Raw genomic sequence first — 12,063 nt, 5'->3', positions numbered from 1 at the left:
GACTTAAAAGCTTGGCAGTAAATGATGAGGCATTTTATATAAAAGCCAGGTTTTATTTAAATGTAATTATTTTTTTACTACATAGGAACTAATTTAAACCCACTGTTTACAAGATTCAACATCACATCAAATATGTCACCCATTTTCGTACTGATAAAACACTGCATGTGAAAAAAACAAAAAAACTTATATGAATTTATCTATCTGAATTAATGACACGTGACACATAGAGTCTGAATTTCCCCTTTCATAGGCAAATTTAATGTGAAATCTTAAAGGAACCTAAATGCTGTTTTATTATTGAATTACACTGCACAGACACCAATAGCAATAAAATGGTTTATATAAAAAATAACGTTTAGTGTAAAATTATTTAAAAACTGAAGGAATAATCAGACTTAACAGCACCTGCACCACCTGATCATGTTGTAGTCTCCTGTTTATGCCTCATTGCATTTTTTTCGATTTTATTTCATTCATACCTTGCAGTTATTATTTATATCATGGTCACTTACTTTTGTAATATTATTTATATTATGGTCACTACTCTTGCAATAATATTATTATTTGTATCATGGTCACTTTTTTTGCAATATTTCTTACACACTTTACATTAAAATACTCTTTTTATATATCATGCCACTTTTATCCTCAGTACTGTTTTGAAGGTTGATTGTTTTTCGTGTTTATTGTGTAGGTTATAGAAATTTCTGTCTGTTTATTGTGTTGTTTTTTTGCCTTTTCTATTTTTTTCTACTTCTGTAGTGTATGCTACACTTTCCTCTGCTGCTGTAACAAGTAAATTTCCCCGTGGTGGGATGAATAAAGTATATGTAATCTAATCTAATCTAATCTAATGAAACCTACAGGCGTTGTGTCTGTTTTTATTTCACTCTTATCAGCTTTTCAGTTATCTATGAAGCACTTTGAACTAAACTAACTGTATGAAATGTGCTATACAAAAAGGTTTGATTTTTGTCTGAAACTGCATTAAAAACTATGAAATACTCACATTCTTGAATGAATTATAATATTTGTGTTTACTGTACTACATAACCCACAATGCAACACGATTCATTTGGTGACGCATGGGGCTCGCGCCGCGCCAGGGAAGGGGGGAAAAGGACGGCGCTGCGCATGCGCCACATTTATGTTGTTGTTTGTGGCGGTAAGATGGCGGCGCTCGGAGACACCTCAGCTCCGGGGGTGAATGGGTTAATACAACAATTCACAGCAATAACAGGTAAAAATAGCATTTTAATTCACGTTTGATCTATTAAGTATGTTTGGGTTATCCAACAGGAATAGCTCCCTTCTCCAACAAAACACGAAATGAGTGCGCAGACAAGAAAACGGATGTTAAGTGCTGCTCTGGCCCCTACGCTGTCAATGCTTTGCAGAGGGAAAAACCACAGCCAGTTATCTGATAAACTCAAGTGAAAGACTCCGAAAAGGGACAATAAAAACCGCCAGCTTCGGATATAATCTGTCACAACTACTTAAAAAATATCTGATTTTCTTTGCGGTGCTCGTTGCAAACACCACCTCGCTTGCCGAGAGCTGATTTTCTGCTCCCTCTCTGCCCTGCATGTTGTCTGATAATGAGGAATGGACGTACAACATTTCCCTTCTTCATCACCAGCCAGGCTCCGTGTGTGCTACTGTCATCTCCACTCTCGCTGTGATGTTAACAACACCGAGAGGAGCACTGTCTGTCGCCGACGAGTCCTCGGTAGTTTGTGTGTGTGCTTTTGGAAACGACGGGCAGTGTTTTTTAAGGTTTTAAGTTATTTAACGGGTTCAAAAAAAAAACAAAAAAACAGGAGACTCAGTTCGGGGGCTGCTGCTAGACTTGGAAAGTGAAACGGACATGCGCAGTACGCACGGAAAGATCGTTGTAGCCAAACGACGCTGCTACACTTTAAAAAAAAAAGAGCAAAGTTAACCCTCGGTTTGTCTTTTTTCACATTTAAAACATCTTTATACTTTAACGCATCGCTGCGAGTTATAACCTTAACACGTTTAAGAACAACTCTGGTGTTTTTGTTTTGCATGTTTCAACTACAAATCACGTAGCATACGTGAGCTACTACCTACTATGTTCCCAAATGCAAACAATTATTACATAAAACCGCATGTATTTATTTCCTAAAGTAACTTTGAGGCAGTTTCATTCATTTCAGCTCAACTTGCACACTTTTTTTTTTTTTTAGAATAAGTGCCAACCCATATTTGTGAATGATTTTAAGTTACATTGTTCATAGGATCACATGTTTTAGAAACTTACACAAAAATGAGGATATAATTCTGATCAAACACTAAGTTCACATGGACTTATGTATCTGACAAGTCTGCTTTAATTGGGTGCAAATGAATGAAAAGTAGTGAGAAATGAATCAAACAATAAAAGCAGGTTTAAGTGTGTATACATGATGTGTAGTAAACGGGTTGCAACATGTGTAAAGTTGTATGGTACTTTAAAAGAATACACGTGTACTATGTTACAGATGTTGGCATGATGCAGCGTCATTGCTGTACATGTTGGCACATGTAATGCACAAGTAACAACAAAAAATGACAAAGATACACTGTGGTTATTTAAAAAAACAAAAAAACACTGTCCCCCATTTACAGAGTTTATTCCCCAGAGAGCACCGACAAGTGAGTTTTTATATCCAAATATAGCTCGGTCACAATTCTTGGTCACAAACCAGTTCATAGGATCTTTATTGAATATTTCTTGAAACAAATATGGCCCAATGCATCACTTTTTAAACCCTCAAGTGTCTATTCACCCCATAAATCCAGTATTTTGTCACAACACAACAACATAGTAAGATTAATTAAACTCAGGGGCACTCTCGTGCAAAAAAGAAAGTAACATCATGGATGCATGATGTGTAGTAAATGAGCTACAACATGCAGAAATCATTCTGGTTTTTTAAAAATGTTTTATGTGACTGATGAGAGACAGCTTTCCATCATAGATTTGTTTTTCTGTGAATTACAAGGAAGCTTTGTGTTTTCACACATGTGCATTACAGTTGTTTAATCACGCTTCTGTGTAACACTCTTGTAGGGGCCACGGAGAGTGTAGGAAAACATATGTTGGAAGCATGCAACAACAACCTGGAGATGGCAGTGACCATGTTTCTGGACGGAGGCGGGATCGCAGAGGAGCCCAGCACCAGCTCCAGTTCAGCAGCTTCAAGCAGCAGAGCTCCCCCTTCAGAGTAAGATGATATTTTTCTTCACAAACTTGTTCACAAAAACTGTTCTGTCATGTTTTAGCATCTCAAACATTCACTTTTTTTAATACTGCTCCTAAATTTCTTTCCTAGTTTAGAGTTGTGGTTAACAGCGAGCTGCGAGGAAAGTTTGGGGTTTAGGGCAGCGCTGTGATTTGGACTGCTGTGCATGTTAGAATAATACTGAACATGTTGTCTTATGTCTCAGTGAGGTACGAGCACCCATTCCCCAGAAGCAGGATATATTGGTGGAACCAGAACCATTGTTTGGAGGTATGATGGTGCTTCTTTTCTTATACAACCTCACAGATGTTGCAGTAAAGTTTTGATTCAGGCGGTGCTTTTTCACTCATCTGCTAAACGTGACTTCTGATGTGTCTGTTACACGTGCAGTGCCAAAGCGAAGAAGACCTGCTCGATCTATATTCGATGGTTTCCGAGACTTCCAAACAGAAACAAGTGAGTGAAGTCAAGCTTTCCACACTTAAAGCTTACAGCTTAATCCTGCGTAATTGCAACAAACAAGATAATCTGTCGCTTTTCTCTCCGTCTTAACCGTCTTCACCTCTTATAACGACTATGAATGTTCTTTTCCTAGTTCGCCAGGAACAGGAGCTGCGCAATGGTGGCACAGTGGATAAGAAACTGAGCACCCTGGCAGACCTTTTCCGTCCTCCCATTGAGCTCATGCACAAAGGCAGCTTTGAGACGGTGAGTCACTCACCGGACACTTTACACCTCACGTCTTTATTCAATTTGTGTGAGCTTTCAGTGAAATTTCAGATGGCGACAGTGTCGATCACAGGTGGGAAACCAGGTTTGTCATGTATGAAAGCACAGGGGCATACAGGTTTTCGTTCGTGATGATGAATTTTCCCACTCGGGTTGAGTGTACACTCACAGCATCTACAAAATTAACTGGTGCAGTGTTTAAAATGAAAACCTGCACACCTACCAGGATGTGCAATCACATGTGATGTAGATGCTTATTATTGTTTTCATAAAGATACACGTGTTTACTTCTCTTCTTCATCCAGATGTACCAAACAATCTTATCGTTTACCCTTAATGCAGATTGGTTTCCTGTGTTTTTCTCTTATTTCCTCTTATTTTACTTTTAGGCAAAAGACTGTGGACAACTGGAGAACAAGTGGCTAATGATCAACATTCAAAATGTTCAGGACTTTGCCTGCCAGTGCCTGAACAGGGATGTTTGGAGTAATGACGCGGTGAAGACCATCATCAGAGAACATTTTATATTCTGGCAGGTACGCAGTTTCAAATCCCAGAGTCACACGTGATCGTGGTGCTTTCACGTTCCTGCAAACTGAGTCCAGCTGCTAAACTGATTCGATGGGAAGAGAGATTCATTTAGTCAGTGATGCAAAAATAGAAACCACAGATGGTACGGCAACAAAAATTGGAGGTAAAGCAGTTGTTTCAAACAATGATGTTGCTGTACCCACTCCTACTCCTACTTCTACTGTCTTGCAATCAGCACAATAAATCCCACTTTGTCCTGAAGTCTCATAATGCTAATATCCACATGCATGTCACTCAATTCAGGCGTATCTAGTGTGCGTTAAATTTCTGTATTGTATCATGCATTTTCTTCCATTACAGGTATATCATGACAGTGAAGAGGGACAAAGATACATCCAGTTTTATAAGCTGAACAAGTTCCCCTATATTTCTATCCTCGATCCCCGCACAGGTGAGTGGAAAGTTAGTCACAACATTATCCACAGCTTGATCACCAGTCACATGTTGAAAGATACAGTGAAATGTTTTTTTAGTTACTTTTAAGAGGGGACAACATATCCCTTCTATGTGCGTACCATGTAGAAGGACAGGACAGCAGCATGGGATGTAAAAAATTTGAGGAATTTTAAAGCCAGCCCTCCTTGAATTAAGAGATATATCACATGATTAAGTGATGAGATCAATAGAGGCCGACAATAGGCTTTTCACTAAATAAATAATGAAGATAAACGCGAACTGCTTTGTCGTCTGTGTAACCATGTTAACAGTGTTGTTGATGTCAGAGTGAGCCGATGTCTCACTGCAGCTGTTGACATCGATGTATCTGTTGTTGACCCGTATCATTCAAAACTTGTTCACTTCAGGTCAAAAGATGGTGGAGTGGAACCAGCTGGACGTGGCATCGTTCCTGGAGCAGGCGACCGGCTTCCTGGCAGAGCACGGGCAGCTCGATGGGCCGTCCTGCCATGCGCCCCCTGCCAAACGAGCTCGCTCTGTGGGTCTCTCATCTCATGTGTCATCTCTAATTCTCGCTCTCTGTGTGACTCTGTTGGAATTTCCACTGTCACTATTTATGAATTGTAGGGCTATTATCTGATATTCTGGTTATTGTATATGGCGATACAACTTCATTGTTGCCTCTTCCTGGTTGTAAAGGCTTAATTACAGGCTTGCTAATGATCATTTCTCAAAATCTAGTTGATTTTTGTTATTTTTGTTGGTATCACACAGCGGCCGCTAGCATTTGAAGTTTTACCACATTTTTCCCGACTCTTTGATCTGTTGTCTACAGCTGCACACTCTGTTTTTTGTTCTAGGAGAGTCTGATTGATGCCAGCGAAGACAGTCAGCTGGAGGCGGCTATCCGAGCCTCCCTGCAGGAGACCCACTACGAGTCTTCAAATGCGCCCGAAGCCCCCGACTCCCCCCGGTCAGACGACGAATCAGACGCGGAGCCTTTTTCTGACAGCGAGGGTCCAATCTCCGTCGATGGCTCAGACAGCGAAACGCCCGTACCCCACGAAGAGAAAACTCCTACCGTCAAACACACCCAGCTCCCCCCGGCCACTGCGGCTCAGCAGCGTCTGCATCCCGATAGTTCAACTTCTTCCCACAGAAAGTCTCCGTACAAAGAAAACAACCACAGTCACAAGAAAGAGGAGAGCAAAAAGAACCACCTGGAGCCCTCAGCTGCTGCCCCTCGTCATCTTCACCCAGAAGCAGATTCTGGAGGGAACCACTGTACCCCAGCAGCGGAAAGCGCAGGACCTTCCAAGACCAGCACTGCCCAACCCTGTGACGTGGACTGTCCTGATGACAATGGTACGTCAGAGGGTAATTTGAATCCTGAAACGCGTATAATGAGGGAATGTCCTTGAGGTTATCTCCAGCCTGCAAAAAGACCCTCAAAATGTTTGTTAACCATCAGTTAATGAGCACTTGAAGTGTACAGATCAGCCTCCGCTAAAGCATTCAGTAGTACTCTGAGAGCTCGAGCATGCCCACGTGTTGTTGTGATACAACAACAGAGCGTCAAACCGGGACATCTATTGAGCTTGAACACAAATTTGTAGATTTGAGAGGTCACAGAGATGCTATTCAAAAACAGAACTAGACATCGGTGCTATAGCTGCCTTCCACTCACCATGACTGCATGTTTATAATCACATTCACTACTACTACTCTAGCTACATACTGCTGAATTTATACTGTATTCCCCAGAGCATAACCATGAATGGTATCTATCTGGTATTAGGTGTGAATAGTTATCAGTAAACCCCTCTGCAGGATGTGGACTGTCAAGAATCAGTCTGCACACACACAATCAATTTTCAGAGAAGAATGTGGGCGATGGCTCAGTTATTAAATTAATCATTAATTTATGCTCTTTGTTTTGCGTCACTTCTCTTGCACTAAAATTCCCCTGCATTCTTTCCAGAATTATATTGATTGACCAAAGGTGACAGAGTCATAAAACATAGCAAGTTTGGTTGGTTAACTTTTTGGCTAAAACAGCAGCTGCATCATTTCTGAAAAAAATAAAAATAAATTTATCACCATGTTTTCTTTTTCCGCAAAGGTCCCAAAGCCAGGTTGATGCTCCGTTATCCAGATGGACAAAGAGAGCAGATTTCCTTGTCTTCTAAAGCAAGACTTATGGTGAGACCACACAACAACAACAACAACAACAGCAATAAAAGGAGTAGTTAAACATTTTAGGAAATTTACTTTGCTTTGTTGCTGAGAGTCAGATGAGAAGATCGAGGTCACTCTCACGTTTTACAATAAGTATGGAGCTCAGTTTAGCTTAGCTGGAAGCAAACAACTAGCCTTAATCTGTCCAAAGTTGAAAAAAAATATGCCTTTAAGTACCTCTAAAGCTCACTGATGTTGTTTCATCAGTGTAAAATGATAATTCACTAGTTTAAGTGCGGTTATGTGTCTGACTGTTTGTTGCCCTGCACCAGTCGAGGTCAGACTCAAAGTTACTGCTGCTGGCCAAGAAATAGTTCACTCCAGAACTCCCCACAAAGCATCAAATTGTTATTTTAAACCCGAATCAAACAAACTAGAATGAACTCAAGAGGTGCTGGTAGGTGTTTGTTTGTTGTTTTTTTACTTTGGACAGAGCTCTAAATTTGCCATACAAGTGTTGTCTCAGGAGGTCGTCCACTATGATCCGATGCTTCTCCAGACCTTGTGAGGAGGGCAAGATACTGAACCCCAGATTGCTCCTGAAGGCTGTCTGCATCTCTGTGTGAATGCGTTTGAATGGTTAGCTCCCAAAAACTGATGAGCAGTTGGCATCTTGCATGGCAGCCAATGGCAACAGTGAATGTGTGGGTGAGTGGGTGAATGAGATATTTAGTGTTAAAGTGCTCCGAGTGGTCAGAGGACTAGAAAGGGGCTATATAAGTACAGTCTGCAACAAAGCCAATGAGTATATTTCTAGAAAATATCAAACTATTGTTAAGTTAGTAAATAAAATCAATCTTTACATTCTCACATGAACGATGTTTGTTCTTTAAAATGTCTCATCTCTGTTGTATTACTCTCTCATTTCAAGGCCCTGGTTAGACACGTCCAGTCCAAAGGTTACCCCAATGAACGCTTCGAACTCGTCACCAATTTTCCCAGAAGGAAGCTTGCCCACTTGGACTATGACATCACACTGCAGGAGGCGGGGCTTTGTCCACAGGAGACTGTATTTGTGCAGGAGAGGAACTAGCCTTGTCAGACACACTCACTTTTGCTTGTCTGTATCTCTCTAATAGACCTCACCCTTTCACCAATGATCTGGGACGATGTTACTGGCCTTGATCACATAACCTTCTGTTCTCCTGGAATTAGGCCCCCGTTTTTTGCCAAGACAACTCTTTAGTGGATGGACCACTTTTACCCGCCACTCCACTAGTCTGAATACTGACGTCTCTACTGACAGCCTAATCCCCTTGTAGTGCTCTACAATTGGCCAGTAAGGTGTTACGGATGCCAGTACTCTTTAATTTTTTTAAGTGATTTATTCTTTTCTGATGCAGGCTTCATTTTGTTCTGAACACTGAGGCACATCAGGATAGAATATAAAAGATATAATTCACATTCAAAGAAAAGAAAAACCCAAATAATGGATCGGTAGTTGATGATGAGGCACCAGGGACTTGTACAAAAGACCTTTACCTCCCAGAAAGGTTGTTAAATGTCAGAGTTTATTTTCTAGCTCTTGTTATTTTCTGTACCTGAGGACAGGTAAAGGGAGGTTCATCTCTGTTTATTTGGACCCCAATTTGGTCTCTCACACCGTTATTGTTTGAACAATTGTAATTCTTTGGAAGCAGCGGTTACTGAGAGGAAAAAAAAAAATCAACAAAATGTGTCGGACATCTGTGACACTTGGTGTAGATCTGAGAGGATTCGAGTTAATCTGCACATTTTTACTCAAGTTTCTATTGGCTGGTTAGAGACTAGGAGATTGTTTTTGCATTTCAACTTTTGATACAGAAGGGAATGAATGAAGGGTGGTACATCTCAACAGTCGGACCTACACTGTACAGAGATGGTTAGAGAGACTGATATTTAGCTGTAGTCATTGTTTCCTTTCCTTTTTTTTATATGCTGCCAAGAAAATATGCTGATGTTGAAATATAACCACCAAAACCAAGAGAGGTTCTGCTTGATCTTTTGTTACATGTTTGCAATGAACTGGATTGTCCTTTTAAATTAACTTCGCAGTCATGATGTGTTGAGAGAAATGTCAGAGGTCACAACCCAAACCGATATCAAAATAGATACCACGGATTTTAATAAGACACCACATGGACAGGTGGTGGCAGTAATGTGCCTTAAATGGCAACAAATAACAAATCTTCAATTGATAGTGAAGAAGATAAAGACCACTAGTGTGAATAATTATGGGTTAAATGAGCTTTACGAGTATTTTATGAAATAGGAAATTAACACAAAATTATAAGAAGACAACTGTGCAGTCATGTTGCTTGCCTTTTCCTTTCAACTTTTATGTGTTTTTAAAAGTCCTGGAAGAATGGAGGTGATTTGTGCTGCCATGTCAGTTTATTAAAATCAGAATAAGCGACACAGTTAAAGTTCACAGGTCTTTCAAGGATTTGTTTCAATGTTGCAGAGGTATAACTTCATAACTAAGTTATTAGATAAAGATACGTCTGTAAGGAATATGGGATTGAACCTTGAGCGATTATTATTCTTCATTTTCTTTTTCATGTCCACGTCTGGTAGAACAGATGTGAAGCTCTACAAGGACAAAAAATATATCAAGATGTGTCTCACTATTTAGAAAAACAAAATTCCTATCTGTGTTTTTAGTGTTGAGCTTGGATTAAAGCAACATAATAGGTCAGATCACATTCATTTTTTTTTTATATATATATATATATATATATATTTCCCTTTGAATGAGGGCCCCAACTGATAATATTAACAGTGTCTGTGCAGGGCAATGGTCAGAGTTGAAGGAAAAGGACTTGCAGCTGTACAAACAGATGAGGACACTGACTGTTTCACTGTCCTCGTGTGGGTGCTGCCGTGCAGGGGCGGCGTTCCTTCATCCCCTGTTTTTTTTTTTTTTTTTTGCTTTCATGAAAAACATGAGGGGCAGGGGTGGTGATGGGGTTAGGACTAGCTGAATAAGTAGTAGTAGAGTAGTAAATCATCTCCCCCTACAAATAAAATCAGAAATGCTGTATTTGCTCAGATCAGCTGCCTTAAAAAAAAAAAAACAAACACACACACACACACCAGGTAATTCTTGGAAATAAGGCAGATGTATGAGATATCTATTATTTATAAGATACAGTCTGGACTTTCCAAAAAAAAACACAGGTCAAAATGTCACTATATCATCATATACATAACTATGGAGAGTTTACACAAACTGTATTCTATGTTGGAGCTCTGGGGTTACAAAATCTTTCAGACCCAGCTGTTAAAATATCAAGATTGCAGGTTGATGTTGCAGAGGTCAAATCGTTTCCTCAAACCTAAATGTATTCATCACTGCTTAATGGCTAATGAGCTAACTAGGACAGCAGTCAGATCTGGCTACTCTGGGATCTTTGTCTGTTGCATAAGAAGGATGTTGACCCCAGTCATCCATGGACCTTTCAGCTATTTCGCAGAATGAAGTCAATGGAAGTTAATGTGTGATCAGTAAGCCGTGTGGCAGCTGAGTTCCCTTTGTGTAATGTCTTCTGTGGCTTAGGAGTAGGAGTATTTTAAAGGGTGACAAAAAAATGATTTATTTGTTTTGGTAACAAACTGCAGTTGTAGAGCTCAAAAGAAAAACAAGGCAAGGAAGATCTGATGAAAGCTGCTGTCGAGTTGCATTTTGGGAAATGTAGGATCCAGTGTTTGAGGCTAAAATTCATTGTATCTCTGTCTGTCTCTTGTTTGTTTAAGCATTATGACAGCAATACTATATCACTGGATTACCTGTAATGTACACAGGTGACAGGATCCTGCCGTTTAGAGTAGCACGTTTGTGGATGGAAGATGTGAATCACTAGAGAGAGGCCGGTGAAATCTGTCTGTGCGCCTTCCCATCCTGCAAAAACACACAGCTGGGTGTATAAAGTATAAATAAATAATCATTTTTTGTATCCAAAGTCAATACTGTGCTCAAAACAAAGTCAAACACCTAATAAACACAATTTTAAGACATTGTTAATGAGTTTATTAAGGAGTTGGACCTGATATATAAAAGAGAAGGATGTTCAGCCCTCCTCAAGCTTCAACTCACGTAGGTGCATTGGTGAAAAGTAACAAAGTACTATACTGAAGTACAGATTTACTTTTCACACTATCACAGTGCTACTAGTTACTTTTCAGATTAAGATTTTGCATTAAATAACGTTATGTTAACGTTTGAGCACCCTTATTATCTCAATCCTTTACAAAAGAGCAATGTCTATGAGTTGATAGCTGCAAAAGTGAACACAGATTTAACAGATTTAAAACCTCCCAGATTGCCTTATAATAATTGGAAAATAGTAATTGTCAAAATATGAATACAAATTTATTTGGCAGAATTGAAGTTGTTTTTTTTTTTTACCTTTATTGATCTCACAAATCAGATTTCTTGTGATTCTTTGGACCAAACCACTGAACTGTAAATAAAGAACTTAAAACTAGCTCCACTTCCACCAGCTACAAGTAAATGCTACATATACATGAATTGTTCGTTCGTTCGTTTGTTCGTCTTCTACCGCTTTTCCGGTACGGGTCGCGGGGGCAGCAGCTTCAGCAGGGAAGCCCAGACTTCCCTCTCCCCAGCCACTTCTTCTAGCTCTCCCAGGGGGACCCCAAGGCGTTCCCAGGCCGCCTCCCGGAGGGACGTGCCCGGAACATCTCACCAGGGAAACGTCCAGGAGGCATCCTCACAAGTTGCCCGAGCCACCTTAACTGGTTCCTCTCATTTCGGCCGCTTGTATTCGCAATCTCATTCTTTCGGTCACTACCCAAAGTACGTGACCATAGGTGAGGCTCAGCTCCTTCTTCACCACAACGGACCGGTGCAGAGTCC

General features: G+C 40.2%; 1 protein-coding gene across 1 annotated transcript; it reads left to right on the top strand.

Annotated features, from left to right (window-relative positions):
* Nucleotides 1-1,115: 1,115 nt before the first annotated feature.
* Nucleotides 1,116-9,168, top strand: ubxn7 (UBX domain protein 7). The gene is made up of 11 exons (XM_010743638.3): nucleotides 1,116-1,243; nucleotides 3,080-3,233; nucleotides 3,457-3,521; nucleotides 3,642-3,707; nucleotides 3,847-3,959; nucleotides 4,370-4,516; nucleotides 4,872-4,962; nucleotides 5,375-5,505; nucleotides 5,828-6,332; nucleotides 7,090-7,169; nucleotides 8,077-9,168. The coding sequence occupies exons 1-11, from the start codon at nucleotides 1,138-1,140 to the stop codon at nucleotides 8,236-8,238; spliced, it is 1,620 nt and encodes a 539-aa protein (XP_010741940.3). The 5' UTR covers nucleotides 1,116-1,137; the 3' UTR covers nucleotides 8,239-9,168.
* The last annotated feature ends 2,895 nt before the right edge of the window (nucleotides 9,169-12,063 follow it).

This window comes from Larimichthys crocea, chromosome II (assembly GCF_000972845.2).
Source record: "Larimichthys crocea isolate SSNF chromosome II, L_crocea_2.0, whole genome shotgun sequence".
NCBI classification, from domain to species: domain Eukaryota; kingdom Metazoa; phylum Chordata; class Actinopteri; family Sciaenidae; genus Larimichthys; species Larimichthys crocea.
The sequence above is the reverse complement of the archived record's forward strand: the minus strand, read 5'-3'. Positions and strand labels throughout refer to the sequence as shown.